General features: G+C 52.4%; 1 protein-coding gene across 1 annotated transcript in view; it reads right to left on the bottom strand.

Annotated features, from left to right (window-relative positions):
• Positions 1-6,302: 6,302 nt before the first annotated feature.
• The window catches only part of Glis1 (GLIS family zinc finger 1), a 202,599-nt gene continuing 186,131 nt past the window's right edge, over positions 6,303-22,770 (bottom strand). Inside the window, exons 6-11 of the mRNA XM_017799181.2 lie at positions 21,096-21,206; positions 17,154-17,286; positions 12,493-12,649; positions 9,381-9,562; positions 8,934-9,101; positions 6,303-6,761 (exon numbers count right to left, since the gene is read on the bottom strand). Coding sequence (XP_017654670.2) covers positions 6,604-6,761; positions 8,934-9,101; positions 9,381-9,562; positions 12,493-12,649; positions 17,154-17,286; positions 21,096-21,206 — 909 coding nt within the window. The 3' untranslated portion in view covers positions 6,303-6,603. The remainder of the gene's footprint in view (positions 6,762-8,933; positions 9,102-9,380; positions 9,563-12,492; positions 12,650-17,153; positions 17,287-21,095; positions 21,207-22,770) is intronic.

Raw genomic sequence — 22,770 nt, 5'->3', positions numbered from 1 at the left:
CTCTCTCTCTCTCTCTCTCTCTCTCTCTCTCTGCCTCCCTCCTCCTTGCACTGCCTTCTCCCCTTTTTTTCTCTCTCTCTCTGAGACAGAGTCTCTCTGCAGCCCCCAGCTGGCCTGGAACTCACTATGCAGACCAGGCTGGCCTTGATCTCACAGAGATCTGCCTACTTCTGCCTCCCAAGTGCTGGGATTAAAGGCATCACCTCCACACCTAGCCAATCTACTTTCTTGTAGGAGAGTCCCTCTTCTTTTCTGGGGGTTCAGGTTGGTGGGGGAGGGGTGACTGATAGATAGCGTTAGTGTCAACTTGACACACCTGGGTTGAGGGAGCCTCAATTGGGGAATTGCTTCCATAGGACTGGCCTGTGGCCATGTCTGAGGGGCATCTTCTTGATGAGTGATGTGGGAGGACCCAGCCCACTGTGGGTGGTGCCATCCCTGGGCAGGTGGGCCTGTGTTACCTAAGAAAGCAGGCTAAGCAGGGGCCAGGGGAGCAAGCCAGTAAGCAGTGTTCCTCCATGGCCTGTGCTCCAGCTCCTGCCTCTAGGTTCCTGCCCTGAATTCCTACCTTGGGCTCCCTGATGAACTGTGGCCTGGGAGATGTAAGATAAATAAACCCTTTCCTCCCCAAGTTGGTAGTTGACAGTGTTTTGTCACAGCAATGAAGAAACAAACTAGGACAAGGGCAAAGGACAAACTCAGTGAAGAGCCTGACTTGCCTGGGCACTACTCTTCCCAGCTTGCACACTTGCTTGCCTGTCTCATCGACCTCATCGGCACTCTTGCTTGCCTGCAGCCTTAAGGGAAGTCTGGGAGTGTGGTCTCTTCGGACGAACAGCTTTCTACAGGTAAGTGGGAAGGTAGTTTGTGGAATTGGACTGACTCCCTATTTGAGTTTCATTTCAACTTAGAATGCATCCTTCATCTCAGGAGTCTACAGACTCACAGAGCTGGGGCTTAGAGGATGGCCAAGGGTCTACAGGGGCTCTGCAGCTAAGACAGTAGTCTAATCTTGGCTTGGCCACGTGCTGTCAGGATAGTTTATTCTACCCTTACTCTATCCTCAGTTTCCATCCCTTATGGGGATGTCTGGGGTTGTCCTCCATAGGCCCGGCCTGCACTGAGTGGGAGCTGTTACTAGAGCCCTGTGGAGTGTTCCCACATTTTGCCCAGAGTCTGTGGGCTGCTCAGGGTTGGGACTGCCACAGCTGTGGGAACTCCTGTGCAGCCTTGGAGGACGTATCTCTACTTTCAGTGGCTTGTTGATAATATGAGTAAACCAAGTTTCTGAGGGGCAAAGTGACATAAGGTCCTCTGGGCTCCACAACTCACCTGCCTCAGGTGAGTGGTTCCTGAGGGCACTGCCACCAAGGTGAGCAGGTAAGATACGTGCTCAGCCCACTGCTAGTGGAATAGAGACATGTGGGCCAGCTCTGGCCTGGCTTCTTCCTGGGCCCTGAAGCCTGAGATTAAGCCCTGGCCCTGGCCTGCAGTGCTGGGTTAGCCCTGCTCTGTCCCTGTGGCATCCATAACAGGCTTATGTGCCTAACTCTTAACCTCTTTACTGGGAACCTCAATGCAGCCAGAGGCAGAGGCCCAACACAGCCACCTTTCCTTCTGTTCTGTGCTACTTGGAATGAGCTCTGCTACCCCTGAACTGCTGAGGAAACATTTAGGCAGTAACAGGAGCCTTGGCCACCTGCCTTCCCTGCAAACACACAGCCACCTGGCTGCCCCTGCCCTCCATCTACCCTCAGAGACAGTGGCCCCACTACTGCCAGAGTTGGGGTGAGAGGCTGCTCTCACAGACTCCCAGATAGGCCTGAGAGGCCTTTAAAAATAGTGCCATCCAGTCCCTGATCCAGTGAGAGGATGGCTTTCAGCTTCTTGCCTACTCTCTTTTGTAACCTCTCGGACAGGGAGTTCACTTTGAAAATCTGAGATCTGCTCTAGTCCCACCTCATGGGGTCCCAGCCTGTTTAAGTCTCCCAGCACAGACTGCTCCCTCTCCAGGGCACCTAGTAGATCTTTGGGGTTGAGGTCAAGGATGTGAATCTCCTGTGTTCCCAGGCTTGCCCACAGTACCCTCAGATAATGAGGTTAGCAGGCCTCTCCCTGTCCTGGTTCTTGTGCTACATGGACTCTTGATACTGGCAAATTAATTCAAAGGAGCATTTTAGTAAAGCACAGCTGTATGCAAGGCTATACGCTGGGCATTGGGAACAGAGGGCCACCAACAAGATGTAAAGGTGAATTTTGTTTCAGACCTTCCCCCAGCAAGGCTTCATTCTGTATGGTGTGAGTCTAGCTGGGCCTATACACACACACACACACACACACACACACACACACACAAATGCATGCACATGCACACGCACACACATACACATGCATGCACATGTGTACACACATGCATTCATGTGCACACATACAAACGCATTATGGAGAATAACACATGGCGCGCGAGAGACTCTGAGGACAGGCTGAACCTAGTGACAGTACATACAACATGCAACGAAGCGTGTTCCTTACCCTGCCTGCCCTCAGCCCCGTCCACATCATGGTGAACCCAGGACTGCTTGAGGCTTTGCTCTGCTTCCAAAACAGTTTCAGCTGCCTCAAGTCCAGCCCCATGAGGGCTCTTCAGCAGAACCCAGTTGCCCCAGGCCCAGAGCTTTCGGCTGATGAGGGCTGGCAGCCCCTTCCAAGTTCCTGTTCGGTTTGCATTTCCCCCAGAGACACGGCCACTTAGAAACCTATAAATGCCTGGCAGGGCCCACAGCCCAGGCAAGTATATAAATTGGGACTTATAAAAGTCTAATGGTCCCCTCTGGACAGGCGAGAGAGGCATGTGCCAGAAGTCCTCAGGCAGGTCCAGGGCTCAAGTCTGAAGTTGTCCTGCAGACTGACAGGGCAGGGTGAGGCAGGTGGGGATCTGTGCTGAACTCCAACTCTGCTCAGATGCCTAGGAAAGGAGACTGCCCCCAGTTTTAGCCCTTTCCTCTGCAAAGTGGGCTACCACACTCAGCATGCCAAATAGAGCACAAAGCTGAAGGGGCCGCTTAGAATCAGCAGGAGTGGGATGCTTTTGAATTCCAACCCACCCCCACGGCTAACCCTATAACCCGTTATCTGACCTGCACTTTTGCACAAGACACATCCCTCTATGCCCATGGCTTCACTTGGATGCTCCAAGAGTTTATATGTATTTGTTATAGTCTTACTGTGCATGATATTCTGTGGAGGCCAATCCTTGCTCCCTTGTCTCTCCTGCTTCATTGACCTGTTTGCCAGGCAGGTAGCTAGCACCTGCTGTGTAAGAGGTACTGTGGAGTCTGTGCCTGGAAGGGAGGAGGGATATCAGGGCTGCCCTCTGGGGCCTGTCTTCTAGCCGGGCTCCAGCAGGCAGGCCCTGCCCTGCCCAGCAGAGGGGGTGTCCAAGTGCCTTCATTCTCTACCCTCCACAATGACTGGAGCAGGGGTGTGGAGATGTGGACCAGAATGGGGTCTCAGAAATTGCCTTTGGTCTGGATTTCCTGTGGCTAAATGAGAAAGGATGGGTCTTTTGCCTGGGACCTCTGTTCAAGGGTAACTCATGGACCCCCAAGGCTATCAGGAACTGGGGAGTTCTGTAGAGCAGGAGCCAGTCTGGGAAAATCCCTGGGCCTGGCCACAGAGGTTAGATGAGAAGGTCATAGTACCCAACATTCACCAGAGACTCTGGAAAGTGGAGCCTGGCTGAGGGACTGAGGGATGAAGCCATGCTCCAACCCCCACCCCTACCGAGCCTGCTGTGGCCACATAAAGATTTTCATGTGCTGGTTTTAACAGGAGGAAGAACATGAAGGCAAGGAAGGGGACTATGGGAGTAAACTGGACAGATGGGCAGGAGGAGAGACTGGAAGGGGAGGGGCACAGAGGAGAGCAACAGGAGACCTGTTCTTGGGCGGGGGAGATAGAATGAAAGAAGGGAGAGGAGGGCACATGACCCCCAGGGAGTCAGAGAGGAGAGTTGTGTGTTGGGGCCATCTCAGGACTACAGGGTGGTCACTTGGGAGGTCAGGTCTGGGTACTTCCCCGGTACCCTGGGCAGACTCACCCCCCTTGCTCTAAAGACCCCACAGGGCCTTCAGCATGTGACCTGTTCTCCCAACCCCAGTCCTCCATTGCTTTCCAGGCCCAGTGAGAAAACCCAGTCTACTGCACCTAAACCTGCAACCTGCCCTGTACGACAGTCCTACTTCCCTGCCATTTGGCGGCATGATGCTCCCAGGAGTGGTGGTAGGGAGGCCCCCGAACTCTGATATGAGGGACTGGGGAAGCTCTGGCTGGGGAAAGGTGCGCTGATGTCTGAGATATGGGGCCCTCTTGTGCTGTGCTCACCGTAGGGAGTCCCTACTGCACCACTAAGGGTACCCAGAACGGAAACAGGGAAGAATTCCATTGGCCTTGGCAGTCCCAGGCCTTTGGAGCTGCGCTCCACCCACCTCTCCACAGCTTGTCTTTTCTGTCTTTGTTTCTCGTGCTTTTGTCTTCTCCTCTCCATCTCTCTGCTCTGAAACTAAATGGGATCCAACTGCCAGCTCCCTGTGTGTTCCTGTGTGCTTGAGGCTCAGCCCTTTTCATTATTAATAGAAATATGTCCTCATTGTACAGTTTAATTCTGCTTATCTGGAGTGGATTAAGCTCTTACAATGACATGCAGTATTGATTCCTGAGCATCTCTGTTAAAGGGAATTTTGCCACAGCCTGATTAGTTCCATAAAATCAGTGGGGGATGGTGCAGTGGTTAGGGGACCCTGGGTGGGAGTCAGGGACCCCATGTGCTATGTGATTTGGGTCTCCCTCTCCTCACTGGAGGCCCAAACTGAGCTCAGAAGCCAGAGCTGACAGGGAGTGGTAGTCAGGGCACCCTGAAACTTCAAAGGGCCAGTGGCATAGTGTGTGAGAGCATGGGCTAGCTATGTTATGTGGTCAAGTTATTTCATCATTCCTGTTTCTTAATCTATACAATGGAGAAAGTGGCCCCCAGAGATGACAGGAAACTGTGATGAAGGGATGTGGCAGTGTGTTGCAGGAGGGAGAGGGCAACCCCCAGGCCCACCCCATGCCTGAAGGACACCTGAGAGCTGCCACCCAGTCTGGAGTGGGCTGGATGGAGGCTGCTTATCATGAGCAAGACCTGTTGTGGGGCACAATCTTGAGCCTGCCAACGATGGTGGGTACTTCATTGGCTGCAGCACCCATAGGGGCCCTGGATATAGCAGAACAGCCAGAGGGCAGAACACCTATTTCCTAGTGGGTTCTTGGAAAAACTCACATAGTTGGGGTGATTGAGGTGGCCCTAGATGACACAGGACCCAAGACTACAGTCTTGCTTGGCTAGGTGGCCTATGAGCCTCGATATCCCCCTCTGTGAAGGGGGTCAACTAGCTCTTTCCCTCTTACTCTATGTAAGTCAGTTGTGTAGAAGGAAGAGGTGTCCCTTGAGTTGGGGTAGGGTCCTGGTGGCTGCTCCTCAGCTGGGGAGAAGACCTTCCTCCCTAGGATGCTTCCAAGATCAGGGGAAGGCTAGCAAAATGTAGGTGAGCAGGGAACATGGCCTTCTGAGTCTCCCTTCAACAAGGAAGAGGCACAGCTTCTTTTCCTCAGATGGCACCTAAAGGAAGCCCACTGTCCAGGCCATCTGCACAGGCTAGATGCAGGCCTGATGTCTATGCCAGATACTGCAGAAAGGCAAGGTAGGAGAGCTAAGTAGGCCTTGGTGCCCTCAGGACTGGTCTCTTCTATGGGCTGTGGCTATTTGTGGGTATGGGGTCTCTTGGACACAGTGCCCTCTAAACCCCAGCTGGTCTGCAGGGACTCACTTTTGCAACCCCTGCTTTCTGAGGCCTTTGGGTCTCTGTCCCCAAAGAAGGCTTGCTCTGCCCCATGGCATCTATTTGCACATGGTTCAGGTAGCAGAGTTGAAGCTGGCTTCTCCACCAGCAGACGACAGATCAGCAACGGGCATCTGGAAAGGATGGACCAGCTCCATGATCAGTGCATGTGGGGCTGGGCAGTCATGGAGCCCCTCTTCCAGCCTTTCTACTCTCTTGTCCTGGGGATATCCCTACCTGGCTGTGCTGCTCTGGGATTGGAACTGGGGTCTGTTAAGAACCACAGTGTAGGATGGGGGACAGGTAACCATGGCTCCCATCCCAGAAGCCTCCCAGACTCTCGACTCTTTATTGCACTCCCCTAAGATCTTCTGAGTCTTGGCCTTTAGGCTGAATTTCAAAGCAGAAATAGGCCTCCATGTCTAGTTTCCAGTTTTTAATGTTTTTCTTGTAAAACCAAAAATATAAAACGGACAGGGGAATGGAAAACAAGTCAGGTACATTTTATATACACGAGGTCTGTGATTTGAAAACCATAGGGAGAAAAGGAGGAAGACGGTCATGGGACTGTCACAGGGCCACAATCCTTGGAGGCAGCTCTGAGCTCAAACAGCCCCTCTCTGTGCAGGCAAGTGCCCCTGTGATGTGGCCTGGCTGCCTCGTGTGATGTGGTTTGGGTGAAGCAGTGTCCATGAGCTGAGCAGGCAGGTGTAGCAGGCCTCCTTCAGGTGTCTGTGTAGATGGAAGGGATGTGACTCAGGCAGTGGTCAAAGGCCCCATTGGGGAAGAAGCCACAGTCCTCGGGGCCACTGGATACCAGGTCTTCAGATGGCTGTGGTGGCAGTGCTGTAGGACATGGGACTTCAGCCAGGGCCTCGTAGCCTGTGGGCAGATGGCAGAGGATCAGGGTGAAAGGATGGCAGAGGTTGAGCTGTGTCTCCCTTCTGCTCCAGGTTCCAATAAACCCATCTGGGGTCATTCCTCACATGTTCCCTCCATGGGCCCGCAGCTGGAGGAAGCTGGTGACTGGGTGGAGAGGCCCCCATGGAGGCTGGGAAGACAGGTAGATTGGTTTGGGGCATCCTCTCTCCAGTGCTGAAGAAAGGGAGGAAGAGATGGGAGGGTGGATGGGGTGGGAGTGTCATTGCTCCTACCCTTAGAGGTTGTCACCTCTTGGTGGAAGGACTCAGCTCCCCATCCTTTCAGGTTCCTCCCTCCTACAAGACTGAAGATACCCAAAAGACGGAGGGTACTTAGTAAGTGATCACTTAAGCCTAACTCACAACTTCACAGCAATCCTGTGACATGGGATTCATTATCCTATTTTATTTTTTTGAGACAGGGTCTCCCTGCAGCTCCAGCTGGTCTGGAACACATTATGTAGACCAGGAGACCAGGCTGGTCTTGAGCTCAGATACGCCTGCCTCTGCCTCCTGAGTGCTGGGATTAAAGATATGTGCCACTATGACTGGACACCATCCTATTTTAGAGTAAAAGGATTGGCTCAGAGAGGGGAGATATTTGTCCAAGGTCACACTGCTAGTAAGAAGGGGAGCTGGCATTTGAAGTCAGGTCCATCTGGCTCTGGGGACATCTTGCTTTTATGGTGGACATGTTATCTCCAGAGTGGGATCACTGCTCAGGGGCCTTTAACTGAGGAGGGACCTGGAAGGGCCACCTTAAGGGCTCTGTTCCTGAGCTGCCGTCATGGTCCCGGTGGCTTTGTTAAGTTAGCCCAGTGGGGTTGGGCTAACTGCTCTGAGGTCTTTTGTCCCCACCTGTTTGTTTAGTCTGGGACTACTGTCATCTCGATGGGAGGTGCTGGCAGTGAGGCAGCTGAGCGGTCCTGAAGAAGCCACTTGCCCTGGTGTCAGAGCAGGCTTTTCACACAAATTATTTTTTATGTATGTGTCGCCTGCTGTATGTATGTGCGTCACATACAGTGCCTATGGAGGTCAGAAGAGGGCATTAGATCTCCTGGAACTGGGATTACAGATGGTTGTTAGCTGCTATGTGTGTGCTGAGAACCAAACTCAGGTCCTCTGCAAGAGCAGCCAGTGCTCTTAACCACTGACCATCTCTCCAGCTTTGCTGCTAAACTAATAAAAATCCCCCTTTGGGTGGGGGATGGGAGCACGGGATGATGAGAGCCAGCAGTGTGGGCATAGAGGTAGTGCCTAATCACCAATCTGGATCACAAACAGGGTTCCCATAAATTCTTCCAGAGGACCACACACTGCACAGATTGTTCACACACAGTCCTGTCATGCATGTATATGACCCACATCCACTCACAGATGTATATATGCTGTATTCAAACACAGGACTATGTAAACACAAGCATGCTGACATGAAGCTGCTCAGTGTGCTCACATACATGTGCACAAGTACATCTGTCAAGCCAGATGTGAGTCTCAGGGTAGGTAACATCAATATAACCTGGTGAGTATGTGTGTGCCTGGGAGTTCCTCACACTGCCCAGAACTACCTGAGCCAGCTGTATAAGCACATATGCATGCAGATGTGCTCCATAACATGGGAAGGGTGAATCAGACATGGAGCAGGTATGTAACACATGGACATTCCCAATGATGGACCCACAGATCTGTTCTTGTCTGGGCTCTCTGCCCAGCTTATGGCCAGGTCCCTCTTCTCCTGCTGGGCTGCACACAGACTGCTCAAGAGCCCTCTGCAGAGTTTCAGCTTCCGCTTGATCTGAACCTTTCAGCCTCCACTAGACATGGATCGTGAGGCTGATTTGGGTGGAGGTTCTACCCACATATCTGCTGCCTTGAGCTCTTCTCTGCCTGCTGGACAGAGCCTGATTCCATCCTGGAACACATAGGATGAAACATCATTTAGACCATAAGCTACAGTCTAATTCTGAGGGTTGTCCAGTGAGGGTCCATGCTGGCTCTAGGGCTGGGCCTTGCTGAGCTATTGCCATCTTTACATGGGAGACCTTACCACAGAGCTGTTCAAAGACAGTGCATAAAGCCCCGACAGAGCTGGCCTCAGCAGTATTCAGAGAAGGGAGGCTTTGGGGCAGCTCACCTGGGGCAGGTAAAGGTGCACTGAGGCTTGGGTAGCCATTGGGTTGAAGGGGGCTGAAACCATGGGTATCACCCACCAGCCTATCCCCAGCAGGTGCCAGCTCTGTGGTCCGGTAGCAGTCACTGTAGGGGAAGCAGTTCTGGACGGAGTGGAAACTGCCCTGGTATCCTGTAGGAGGAGGCAAGGGATACGGTGATAGAGAGAAGTGCTAGAGTAGGAAGGGCCCAGCTCATGGCGGGGGATCAGCCCCCATGTTGTCAGGTCAAGCATCAAGGGTGTAAATGAGAACATAGGGAAAGGAGACAGGAGGGTAAGGTGTCTTACCTGTCAGAGGCCAGAGGCCCAGTGTGGCCCTCAGTGCTCAGCTTGCTATTCAGAGTATACACCTGCCTCCCTTAGGCCATATGTCAGTCCTCTTGGTCATAAACAGTTGGGAAGTGTACTTACCTTGTGGGCTGGGCAGAGGTGGTGGTGGTAGTGGGCTCTGGAAGGGTGGGTAGGTCGGCTTGCTGGGGAGCGTGGAGAAAGGCTGTCTCCTTGGAGACTGGCTCTGAGAGGATGGTGGCAGTGGTGGAGCCCCAAGCCCCTTCAGCGGGCTGATCATGGGTGAGAGGAAGCAGGGTCCCAGGCTAGAGAGAACAGACCACCATGAGCAGGCCAGCCAGGGCAGAGGCACAGCGATCTTGTTCTACTTCACACTAGTGTAGTGAACAGGGATCCTCTGCTTGGTCATGTTCCACAGCTCCATCACTATACTGCCATCTTCCACATGTTTAGGACATCACTGTTTGAAGTTCAAGAGCCAAGCCCTCTTTGAGTCTCTGTACTTAATATTTTCAGGCTTTCCTCAGAAGGCTGCCATGGGAGGACAGAGTTTTCCTCTATGTGAGGCCAACTGTGGAGGCCTGGGCACAAGCTAGGTGTCCTCACTGTCCATCCTCCTGGTAGAAGCTGGGCCAAGACATGGTAAGAAGAGATGCCTCCCTTCCTTCAGCTCTGCCTTGTCTCTCTCATCTGGGCATCCAAAACCAGCTGTGCCTTGTAGGGAGGACCAGCTCTGAGTCCTCTGAATCACTAGGGCCCAGCAAGGGGCCTGACATGTGGCAAACAATTGGACAACACCAACAATGAGGGTTTTTTTGTTGTCGTTGTTGAGTCAAGGTCTCATTATGTAGCCTGGGCTGCCCTTAACTTGCTATCCTTCTGCCTCAGTATCCTGAGTGTTGGCATTATAGGCATGTGCCAACATGCCCCCAAACAGGTAGGTTTCCAAACTTCTCAGCTCAAAACCTCATGGATGAACTGCAGGGTAGAAGCAAGCACAGATCTGAGGGGGAGGCACACTGGTCCTCAAAGTTTGTTTTCCCTGTCTCTACCCTGCCATAAATTTGCCTTTGCCACCTTCACAGTCAGTGAAATTAAACAGAACACAACTACACACAGCTGACATACAGGCTGAGCTGCTCTACTCCAACTGCAGGGAGGTCACCTGGAGCCCTCTCTTGAGCCAAGCAAGTGACTCCCACAGCAAATGCTTGAGCTTCAATTGGAACCTATAAAAGTTACCTCGGACCTCTCTGGCAGACCCAGGGCTCCATCAGGGTTGGGAAAGAAACCCACCAAATTCAGTGTCTCCTCTGAGCCAGGGTAAATACATTTGCTCATGAAGTCAGGCCCTCTTAGCATATTTTTGAGTGAATCAGATAATTCTGTCAAGCTATTTAAATGCCCCAGCAAACTGCTAGGGAGCCTCGGGTGGCTGGTCCGTGTTGATTTTGGCAAGAAGAGGAAGCTGGAAGGCCTTTCCTCCCATCTCTCCTCTGGGGCTGAAAAGAAATCCATTCAGGGGAGCCTAGGCTGTGTCAGCCGGGAGGCCCTTCTCTCCAGCAGGCATCAGGAACTAGGCGCCTGGTGGCTGGGGCCCACTCACGCCACCCCGCAGGCATCAGCCTGGGGATAGGAGGGCAGCCGTGCCGGGGTCCTATCTTGTCATCACTCTGCCTCTCACTACAGGCATTCTTGATAGGCACTTATATGGGTAGCAGGCAGGGGATGAATGAGGCTGAGCAGTGAGCCCAGGCCAGCATAGCAAAGGCCTCTGTGGTATGGTGACCTGTGGCTAGAGATGCTGAGGCTGGCTGCTGCATAAGCAGGTGTCTTGAGCTGGGGACAGAAGGCAGGGGCTACTGTGGAGGGAACCTGTTCCAGATGACACAATGCCAGGAAGGTGCAGGTGGTCCTCATTACATTCCTAAAGGAGGTTATTTTAATGCCTCTTAGAAAAGAGGGTCAGGGAGTACTCATGGTGTTGGGGACCCCTTTGTGCCCAGTTTGTAATCATAATCTTCCCCAGCCTGACTTCTGCACTCCCTGGGCCGTTCCCATATGTGCTATCCTCTCTCACCTAAACCAGGGTTTTCTGACTCCTGTTAAATTTGTGCTATGATTGCCTTCTAGGTTTGCCCCACTCATCTGGCCCCATATCAGGCTGCTATCTTATACCCCATGCTCTTTCCTGCCCCCACAGTCCAGTCCATGCAGCAGTCCTAGTCTAACCTTCAGGGTAGCCCCATGACTGGCCTTTTGTCTGGCCCCAGGGCTCTCTCCAGCTTAGCACCCAACACAATGGTTCTTTTCCCAGTGCACACCAAGCCTGCCTCTGTCCCTACTGCTCCTTCCTCTATCTGTCCACTTGCCCAACTCCAACCTCACCTTGGAGCCTGACTTAGCATACTTCCTGTGGGCAACCCTCCCCAACCCACTGGCTTCCTTTGTGGGCTTCCACTGCCCTTTCTGCTTCCTCCCTCAGAGAATCCCCCACCCCATTTGACCAAACTCTGAAGCCTGACCAGCAATGGCCCAGCATTGGGCCCAGGTAGAAGTGGTGAGCCACAGATTTGGTGGTGAGGCCAGATTGAACCTAGGTATAGACTGGCCAAGGCTGCAACCATGAGGAGAGAAGGCAGGAAAAGAGGAAGGAGCTGGGCCAGGCCTCAGGCAACAAATTTGATCAAGTCACTGCTGGTGATAAGCAAAAATGGTCAGGGGTTGGGGCTGAGCCTCCCTCTGTTCATGTGTGAGGATGACAAATTTCTGCAGTGGCATTAAGCCAAGCATGTTAAACCATGTCCAGCTAATAAGACAAGAAGCACATTGAACACAGTGATCCTGCTTAAGGCTCTGAGGGCTAGAGTGGGACCAGAGCTGGCTCATTCATGGGACATCTGGTACCAAATGTACAAAGGGCCATGGAGATGCTAGAAGGGGGATGCCGAGGAGCCTGGTTGGGACAGAATTTTCTCAGGGCCCTCTGTTGGGAGGAGGTAGGCAGCTGGAAGTCTTGGTGCCACTACTGCCCACCTCAAGTAGGGGGTCCCTGGGCGGCACCAATGACATCACACATGGAAAGTGATACAGAGCACAGGACCCAGTCAGATTCATAAATGTGGGCCCTGTCGTTATCAGTAACAACCAGATAGTGTGGAGCTCACTTGCCCCCCCCCCCACCTCCCACTAGGTGCCCAGATGTGTCCCCTGAGGACTGGCTTACTATACATACCCATCCTTGGTGCTTTCAGCCGTGGGCAGAGGGGACAGGTGGTGATGGGAACTAGTGGTGACCTCCAGCAGGTGATGCCTGGAAGGGACATCATATGAGGGGGACAGGATACCTGAAGTAAGCCCATTCTGGGGGGCGATGGAGCCAGGATATACACCTGCAGGAAACCAAACATCTGTCAGTGGGCTTTGGCCACTTCTTAGGGGTGGCTGTGAATGTCCTAGTGCTGTGATTGCCTGCTTATGGAGAGAACTACAAGGGTGATGTACTGATAGACCTTTAGGGACAAGAAAGGTATTAGCTCCACTCTGTTTGATTCTGGCCCTGGCTAACAGGGCTGGGGGCCACTGAGGTGGACTGTCAGAGGCATGGAATGGGCACACCTTGTATGTTTGAGGGGGGTGTCAGGGACTTATGGAACAGGTTGCTTCAAATCTCCATGGGGGCTATTCTTGAAAAGCAGGACATGACTCTGTACCCCCAGAAGCAAATGAGTACCTTGGAATGTAGAGAAGCTTGAGAGACATAGAAAGAAGTTCCAGACTTGACAGAACCTTCTAACAAGCTATTGCAGAACAGTGGGGCTGCCTTTGGAGAGACTGAACTACACCTCCTCAGACGTACACAAGCAGCAGAGGGGTATCCACTGTGAACAGTTCCAGAGAGAATGACAACATACTGGCCTGGACAGGCTGATCCTGGAGGCTCCCGAGAAGGTCTACAATGGGTAGTTGGTCAGGCTGTATCCTATAGTAGGGTCCTGATAGGAGTCAGCTGTGCTCTAGTCTCAGATTCTAAACTCTCAGAAGACACTTGTAAAGTAAACCACCTTTTATTGCCTCTACCCCTTGTTAACATAAGTGGACTAACAACCTAATGGGGACACTAGATCAGAGTTACACGTCGGTCCAGTCTGAGGACCACAGAGGTATAGCATTCCCAAGGAACCCGTCAGAAAAGAAAACGGATGCTCCTCTGGACAAGGGCCAGATGAGGGCACAGCAAGGCCTACAGTTTATTTTTTGGTCTTTTTGAGACAGAGTCTCCCTGTAGCCCCAGCTGGCCTGGCAATTGCTATATAGAGCAGGCTGGCCTTGATCTTACAGAGATCCTCCTGCCTCTGCCTCCCGAGTGCTAATACTAACTACAGTTTGTTTTGAGGTGCTAATGATGACATTCAGGTTCCACTAATCACACCGTCAACTCAAGGGTGAAATGTTTTGGATGCTCCATAAAAAAAAAAGGGACCTGTTTTGCCTTCCTCAATAATCTAGCATGCTTATTTGAATATAAACTGCTATTACTTTTCTTGAAATCAGTGCATCGAGGTAACGTCCCAGGAGGGCTCTGGCCTCAGAGCTGTGCTCTCAGTTGCACTGGTGTAGTCTCCACCAACTGGTCAGTCACTCCCCTGCCAGATGATATCTCTTGAATGTTGCTCTGGTCACTATCACCCCTTAAAGGCCAGTCTGAGAACAATCAGGCTCTTTCCAAGGTGGGCTTAGCTGGTTAGCATCTTAAGGTTAGTTCATTCCAGGCTGGTCCTTCTGACAAGAACTTACAGTAGGCTGCTACAGGGAACTGAGTGGGGCTGGGCTGCAAGCCCAATGACTAAGGCAGCATCAGGGGGTCATGAAGACTGTGGCCTCAAAGGCCTTTAAGCTGACTGCTAGACAGCAGCACTAGGACTTGAAGACCACATAGCTTGAAACTCCTGGTGGTGCCCGTGGCTAAGTGACTTTAGGCAAGTACCATTCTTAAGCCATTGTGGCATTAAGTATGGTATTATGCACCAAACTTTCTCCACATACCTAGTCTGACACCTCAGTAACTGGACAGTCCATTTTAAGACAAAGAAATTCAGCCTCAAAAAAATAAAGGACTTGCAGAACATCATGCAGGGGACAGAGAACCAGGCCTGTCTCCTGGGCCATATGGAAAGGGTACATGTTTGAGGCAGGGGTTCTGGCTGAGGCTGGGGTCTAGAATGGCTCCACAACAGCTGGTCATGAGCCCCCAGACTCTGGACATCCTCCAAACACCCTGAAGCTGTCCTCCCCAGTACTGTCCTCCCTGTCTCAGGGACTTCTACCACTAGGGACAGCACTACTGTCATCCATCGTTGCATGCCCTGGCCACACGTCCTCCTAGTTTGGTCAGGTGGCACCTGGAGGTGAAGGTTGTGGAAGGAGCCTAGCTTAGTACTACTCAGCCTGCGCCACTCAGCACTCTCCTCAGGACCTCCTTGCTTGCCATCTTGAACCAATTTGGGGGCCTGACAGCTGGGAAAGCTGGAATGCTGATAAGTTCCTCTGCCATACTGACCTCAAGCTTCTCATGTCCTCACTACCCATCATGGCACCCTGCAGCAGCTGAAGACAGACCTGCTAAAGAGTCCACTCTCAGGATCAGTGACAAGCTTATGTCATCACTTGCTTGCCTCTCTCTTTTGGACTCTTCTGACCTTCGCAGAATCTGTCCCCTGCCTTTGCTGTTGCCCTGGCCCAGGCCTCTGCCTATATGGTGCCAGATGGATACATGACTGTAACCCAGTTTGTGCACAAACAGTGATGGGGATGAAAGAATCATGAGATTGTGAAGGGCTGTTGGAGTGGGGATCAGGCCTGCTGGCCTCCCCAAACCACACCACTTCAGGATGTAAAGCAGCACCATCAATCATCAGCCCTATGTGCTTAACCTCTGGCTCCAACATCTGTTCCCAACTGTGCCTTAGGTGTCTTTATGCAGCTCTGCTCCAGGGAGCCCAGTGCCCCTGGATAAGCCTGGTGGGACCATTCCTCCTCCTCACTGCAGTGGAGGGCTGGGATCAGCAGAACGGGTACACAGTAGGTGCTTTGAAGAATTATGTGGGGTGGCCTTAGCAAGAAGCAAGAAATGTAGAGTGTGACCTCAGGTACACAGCATGTTTGGGTCCTACTCTCTTCTTCCTGGGAAGGCTGGCAAACTGACAGGGGCAGGCTCTGCATAGTTGCTTGGAGGGAAACTGAGGAAGACTCTACTTCCTCACTGCCTCAAGCCAGAGCAGGAGGTATGGACTTGGCCTCAGACCCTTCCACCTGTGACTCTGCTCTGGGGATGTGTTGCTCACTAATTTGGTTTACAGCTGGGGACTGAACAAGATGGTGTCTGTTAAGAGAGATGGTGATGGCTGTCCCTGCCTCTCTGGGAGGAAAAGGAGGCACCTAAGCTGAACCTGCTGCTGATTGGATGGCCTGGGGTTAGTCCTTTTGGCCTGCTAAGTACTCTCAAGGTAGTCATGTGGGGGGCTATAGGACCAGCCCCAACCAGTGAGAGCCTCTCTCCATGAGTCCTCTGCTCAGCCCCTTCCTGTCCTGTCCAGTGCTACAGTTTTGGGATCTGGGGTACCTAAGTGGAGGGGAAAGGCATATCTCTTCTCCCTGGTGCCCACATTGGGGTATCTTTACCCAAAGGCCTGAGGATGGGTGAAAACCTGCTCTTGACAAAGCTGACAGTAAGGGCCCTGGCATATTTTAAAGTCTGCTGCTACTTCAATGTTGGAAAAGAATGAAATTAGAAAATAAAAAATGCTTTAAATGGTTGGAGTAATTCAAGAAATCCCCAAGGGCGGCCGAGCTCTCTGTTCTGAGGCTGTGGTTTCCTGGGGGAGCAGGGGTGGGAGGCACAGCATTAAGAACCATCAGCTGAATCTAAAGGCCATGCTGCCCTCATCTGGGCTGTTCCCAAGCCATGAGATCAGAATTTCTACCTTGGCCTGGGTGTGCTTGGACAAGCAAGCTGCCTTGGCTGAACCAGTGGCTCTACCTGTTGGCCAATGGGCCTGCAGGGTCAGGCCCAGGGAGCCCCACACTGGGCCACAGAGCTCAGTGATAAGCAGGATGTGGTTTCAGCCAAGCTGCTCAACCTCTCAGAACCTTGGTTTTCTCTTTTAAAGGAGTCATGCTGGGCACTGAACAGGGCTTCGAGTCCAGGCTGGAACTGTACTGGTGCGTCTCAAAGGAGTAATTTCTTGCAGGGAACTATATAGATGGGTCAAGAGGAAGAGCCTGGCTTATACCCAGGGGTGTGGACTCTGTTCACAGTGTTCCAGATAGGGCCACATGTCCCCTGAACCTGGCTTTGTGTGTACCCCAAGATGAATACTGCTGACTTTGGGGAAAAGCAGACCCAAGCCTATCCGAGAGGAGCTCCCAGCCACAGGTGGGGAGACAGAAGGGAAACTGTGATAGACCAGAGGAAGACTTCCTAGAAGAAGGGACAAGGAGGCAGGTCCTGAGGGCAGGGTAGGAACCCTTGTAAAGGAAGGGGAGAGTGCTTAACAAGGTATATACAGAGGCTTAGATGGCATTCCAGGAGCTGCATCCAGGAGGTCTTAGGGCCAGGTTGAAGGAGTGGGCTTCATTTCATGGCAACAGGGAGTTATGGAGGAATGCTCAGGAGAGTCTACCTACTTAGCGGAGCTGTAAGGAGCAGAAAGATTGATATCTCCTGAGACAACCCTTCCCCCGCTGCAAAAAGTCCAAGGGAACAGGCATCTTGTAATAAGTCTTGCCTATGTGGCTTCAGGTCCACAGAGCACCAGTGTTCTCTTGAGGGTGAGGATGCTTGGCAGAGGAAGAGCCGCCTCAGCTGTGCCCTGGCCCTGCCTTATGCACGCATACCTGGGAGCAGTTCCTGGCTCAGGGTCCGGCCACTCTTTCCCCTGCTGGTAGGCAAAGGAGTGGATGCATGGAGTTGCTGTAGGACCAGACACTCAGACAGGACGTCAGCCTCAGGATCAGCACCTGTGTGCAGCTGGAGAGCAAGCAGTGGGGACGTGAGTGTGAGACCACCTGCCCACATGTACCCCTTGCTTCAGGGGACAAGGCAGGAAATGCAGCAGCCTGGGTAAGCCCCTTTTTGCTGTACTGGTTTCCTCATCTGTAAAGTGGGCTAATGGGCATTGAATGAACCTCTGAGAAGCAGATGCCCACACAAGATTTGACATGCAAGGATTTTGCTAGAGGATGATCCTGAGAGACAGGCTGGCCTATCAGGCTAGAGTCAGGGATCTTGTCTTTTTTGGGAGGGTTCCTCTCACAGTCCCTGAGGGAGCAGCCCTCAAGTTGTAGCCTCAGCACAAACTAGGTGATGAGGAGATGGCCAAGTGTAGCTACTAGGTCTTTGTAGCAGCCATGAGGGAGACCTGTGGTGGTGGGAATTAGGTCCTTTAGGTATACAGAGTCTGTCCCTTTCCCCCTCTGTCCATCTGCCTTCCTTGTCAGTACGAGGAGAACTGGAAAGAATCCAGGGCTGGTCACCAAGGAGCTGGACTGAAGTTGCATGCCATCTCTGACACACATCCCTGTGTGTCAGTGGACAAATAATCCAACTTCTATGTGTCTCACCCACTGAGCCTATATTCTACAGCTGTGACCTCTGCCATTGAAGGCTCTGGGCAGTGGTGAGCCAATGGGTGAAAAGATGATTTGTGAAGTACTCTATGTAGGGCTGCCTGGCCGCCAGCTGCCAGACTCCCACATGGTTACATAATGGTGGGCTAGTGATCACTGTGTGGACCTGAGGTATCTGGCTAGCAGCAAAACCTAAGCTGGTATGCTTTGACCAACACTCCTTGCAAACAGGTACCTTGGAGTATCTTTACTTCTCCAGATGGAGCAAGAGTAGGAACAGGGTGGGGCTCTCAGGATACTGGGTGACAATGGCGCAGGCACATGCTGGGGGGGGGTATCTACCTTTTCCAAAGGAAATCCCAAAGCTTGGCAAAGGTAGAGGCCCTGGAGACTAGTTTGTTCAAATGTTTGTTCTACCAGGACAAAACAGGCACAGAGAAGGCTAGAGCCTTGCCCCATGTCCCTGGGCATTTGAGAGTCAATCCTGAGGGGTTTTTCCACCCTCCCACGCTGACTGGGCTGGGGAAGCCATGCCAGCCTTGCCCCAGAGCCTGACCAGGCAGCTGTTTTCCATGTAAATGAAGTTTCTGGCAAAAGAGGGCCAAGACATGTTCTTGCAGACCGCAATGTCGATTGGATTAGGAACAGCAGGAGAGGAGAATTAAGGAAGAAAAGCATTTCTAATTCTCTCTGAAATGCAGCGGGACTGCCAAGGACTTGTCATAATACAAGGGTCGCTTTACCCAGAAAGATCCATCATTCCTGATGACTCTAATGGATGCTTATTGTTAGGAAGTTTGCAAATCTGTGGCCCAGGTCCCTGGGGGCTCAATGTGAACCAAGCATGGGCCTGGGAAAGCCAGGGCAGGATTTTGGTCCTCAGGCACCAGTCCACTTGGGGACGGCAGCCTCCCTGGCACCTGGCCCTAACTTACGGAAGCCTGAGTGATCCTCTCTGAGGCCCCTCCACCAAGGGCAGTGTAGAATCTGGGGTGTCTGGAGACAGGTGGGTCTGGAACAGATTCTAACTTTGTCTCTTCTGGGCTGCATGACTGGGCTGTTTTGTTAGCTCTCAGAGCCTCAGTTCCTACATCTCTAAAATGGGCATAAAATAGGGCCTACTTTTAGGATGGCAGGGAAAGGTGAACGGCTACAGTATGTGAAGCAGCAGGTATAGCATCTGAGCTGAGGAACAACCGGGTTAAAGCCCAGCCCACTTCTCAGGGTGAATTAAGGAGGCAGTGTGTGCACCAGTGAGCCTACTGGACATTCTCTGACTCTGCTCTACTCTTCCAGTGGCTCTCAACTGCCTGCAGAATGGAGATCCAGTCCCTCAGCCCCTAGTCTTCTTCATTATGAGTTCTGCTTGCTCCTGACACCCTGTCCCTATCTGCCCATTCCATGGGACAGTAGCAGTCTGCTCTCCCAGCCTGCAGGGCTTTCCTGTTTTATTCACAGCAGTGTCACAGTGTGTGGAAGAAGTATGCACTCCATTGATTGAATAGATGAACGGGCTCTTGTCTATGTCTTTTCACCATGTTGGCACTCCTGTACTGGCTTCTGCCATTCTCTTCACTCCCACAGCCTCTCTGCTCTCAAGTACCCCTACTCCCATGGTTCCTTGAACCCAGGCCAGGGGGCTCTGTCCCATGTTTCTGTACTGTCCTTCTGCAAGGCCTGGAGCTCTCATATTGCTGATCCCAAATGGAACTATTGCTGGCTTTCTCCTGAAAACTTTCTCTTCAGGTGAAGGGTACCACTGTCTATCCTGTCCCTGGGATGCCTGCTGCTCCCCTTCCCATCCCAGCCCCTCTCCTGTCTCCTTCATTTCATCCTGGGCCACTTCCACCATTTCCCTTGCTCTTGGTTCTGGCCTCCCACCTCACATTTCACTGTTTTCCACTCAGCTCCAGAGGCATCTCTGAAGTCTGTACCCATTTTGGTCCCTTGATGGCACTGATTGTCCTCAGAGCACAACTCAACTTCTGGGCATGAATTCTAGCATGTAGTGACTGCCCAGTCAGGGATAGATGTGTGTGCATTGCCCAACCCGCCCCCCCACACACAATGGGTCATCCCAGGCACACTCTCCTTTCCTCAATTCACCTGCCCATACTTACTCCTGCTTCAAGATGAATGGCAGTGTACGCCCCTCCTGAGTGTGTGAATCTGTGCCAGGCAGTCTCCACCATCGATATATATCCTCTCACTGAATCCTCACTAGTGCCCCTTAAAGTGGTCCTCAATTCCCCTATTCCAGTTGAGAAGAGAAAGCACAGAGGCCTGAGGCCACCAAACAGGCAGTGGCAAGCCCTTCAGGTGGTCCCAGAGCTCACAACCCTAACCACTCTCCTCTTCTACGGCTCCTGGTACTTCTTCCTGGGACCCTCCTGCTTCCATGCAGATAGGCCAACTCCCCTGCTGTCATCCTTACCATACGGCAAGGAGCTTCCTCTTGATGTCTGTCTCTTGCCATTGGAAGTAGATACCATGCTGTGGTGGCTAATTTTGGTTGTCAACTTGACACACCTGGGAAAAGGGAACCTCAATTGAATTGCCTCCATCAGACTGGCCTATGGGCTTGTCTGTGGGGTATTTTCTTAATTGTTAATTGATGTAGGAGGGCCCAGCCCACGGTATACCATCCTTGGGCAGGTGGACCTGAGTTGTACAAGAAAGGTAACTAAGCAAGCCAGAGGAAGTAAGCCAGTAAACAATGTTCCTCCATGGTCTCTGCTTCAGTTCCTGCCTCCAGGTTCCTTCTTGTGTTCCTACCCTGACTTCCCTTGATGATGGATGGTCTATAACCTGTAAGTCAAATAAATTCTTTCCTGCCTTAAGTTCTTTTTGGTCAGTGTGTATCCCAGCAACAAGAGAGCAAACGAGGACACATGCCTTTGGTTTTGCACCTGCAGTGCCTAGCCCAGGGCTGAGCTTCAGTGCCATGGTGAAGGGCTGATAGAGGGAGAGGTACAGGGGGCCAGTCTGAGGGGGTAGATGTCTGGGCAGTTGGGGTGATGAGGATTGTGGCTGACAGACATGCTCAGGAATTGGGTAAGAAGCAGATAGACAGGCAGATGGAAGAACAGTGACATTCATAGGTGTATAGAGACGTATACACAGGTAGTGTGGGTACCTAGCATTATACTGGACAACTGGCTGGGATTAGGGGTGTCTGTAGAGGTGGGACCAGCTGCACAACCACCTTACCTTCTTATGTACCTGCTGCTCTTTGGCTGAGTGGGCCTTCACGTGCTTGCGGAGGGAGCTGGGGTCCGTGTAGCGCTTGGAGCAGCCAGGAATCTGACAAGCGTATGGCTTCTGTAACATCAGAGGGGCATGAGGGATGATGAGGGGTCACCACCATTCAGAAGGGTCAAGATACCTTATGTGACCTGCTGTGGGGAGGATGAGTGGACAAGGTACAGGCTGCAGTCTACAAGTGAGGGGAAGGCACCTGGCCTAGGAGTGAAGGAGAGGCTTTGTAGCCCCATTTTGCCACTATGCTGGGACCTCAGGTGAGTCGCCTCCTCTGCAAAAGGGGACTGACTGAGCTCTACAGGTCTTTCCAGCTGACCCTGGCTGTGACAACGGTGCTCTTGTCTCATGGCTACACAAAAACTGTGCTGTGAACAGGGGTACCCAAGAGGCTGCCCTGGGCAGGAAGAAGAGGAGAGTTAAGATGTGATGGCCCAAGGATACCCTGGGGACTGACCTCTCCTATTAGGCAGATAAGGGTGGCACTATGGGCCACAGTAACCAAGGTCCTTCTCCTAACAACTATGGGAGGCCAGACAGCTGGCCTCAGAGGGTACAGTCTGGGAGAGTGGTGGTAAGGGGCTGAAGACCATGCTTTCTGCATGGGGTAGGGGCCATTTCTTTGCCTGTGACCTCCCACTGCTCCAGAAGTCCAATAGGCTTAGGAGCCTAAGACAGTTCTTTGCCTCTGCTTAGACTACTGCCTCAGGCTCTTCCCAGTCTCCCAAGTCCCCTTACATTTAGAGCCTTAAGGCCTTTGTCACAGAGCTACAGTGATTCTGTCTCTGCATACTCCTCCATAGCCCTCTGGTGGTCAGAACCTAGGTCATTGCCTGTCACTGACTGGGGTCCTCCTCCTGTCCTTGTCCCCACCCTTACCCCACAATGCCCCCTCCCCCCACCTCTCACCTCTCTCACCCAACCCGCATTACCTCATCAGCCTTGCTCAGAGCCTGCATAGGCTTGAGATTCCCACTGACAGCACTGCCTACCCTGTGTTGCTGGGTCTGCTCAGTGTCCCTCTGCTCCACCAGAGGGACCTATCTCATCCAGCCCAGGTTTCAGAAGACCAGGGCAGGGGACTCATGGCTCTGTCTGCATTCACAGGTCAGGGGATGCCACAAGACCCTGCTTGGGGTCCCCAGCTGCTACTGGGGCATGAAGTTCACAAGGCTCCCCCCGCCCCCCTTTTTAACACACTGAGAGCTTTAGAGCCCTGGGAACTGCCTCTTGGTACTGCAGAGGATGAAAGAGTGTTTCAAGGAATGGCACCTCTCAGACTAAGTCCCAAGGACTTCCATGTCCAGTCAGACACACCAAATGGAGCTGTGCCAAAAAGGCAACTCTGCCCCAACCAGAGGTGGGAAGGCTAAGTGGGAGAAGTGTTCGCAGACCAGGGGTCTTGTGGGGAGAAGCAGAGAGAGACAACTATAACCATACCTTAGAGCTGCCACGGAGGTTGCTAGGTTAAAGAATGGAGGAGAGCAAAAAGAGAGAGACAGTGGTAAGAAGTTGACTAGGCCAATAGGAAGACAGGGGAGGGAGTGGGAGGCTTATTTTGGACTGCCCACCACCTGCCCCAGCATGTGAGTCCCACATATGTCTCTTGCATGAGACCTGACTTCCA

The sequence above is a fragment of the Nannospalax galili genome, unplaced genomic scaffold, assembly GCF_000622305.1.
Source record: "Nannospalax galili isolate Female #2095 unplaced genomic scaffold, S.galili_v1.0 scaffold1878, whole genome shotgun sequence".
Lineage (NCBI taxonomy): Eukaryota > Metazoa > Chordata > Mammalia > Rodentia > Spalacidae > Nannospalax > Nannospalax galili.
The sequence above is the reverse complement of the archived record's forward strand: the minus strand, read 5'-3'. Positions and strand labels throughout refer to the sequence as shown.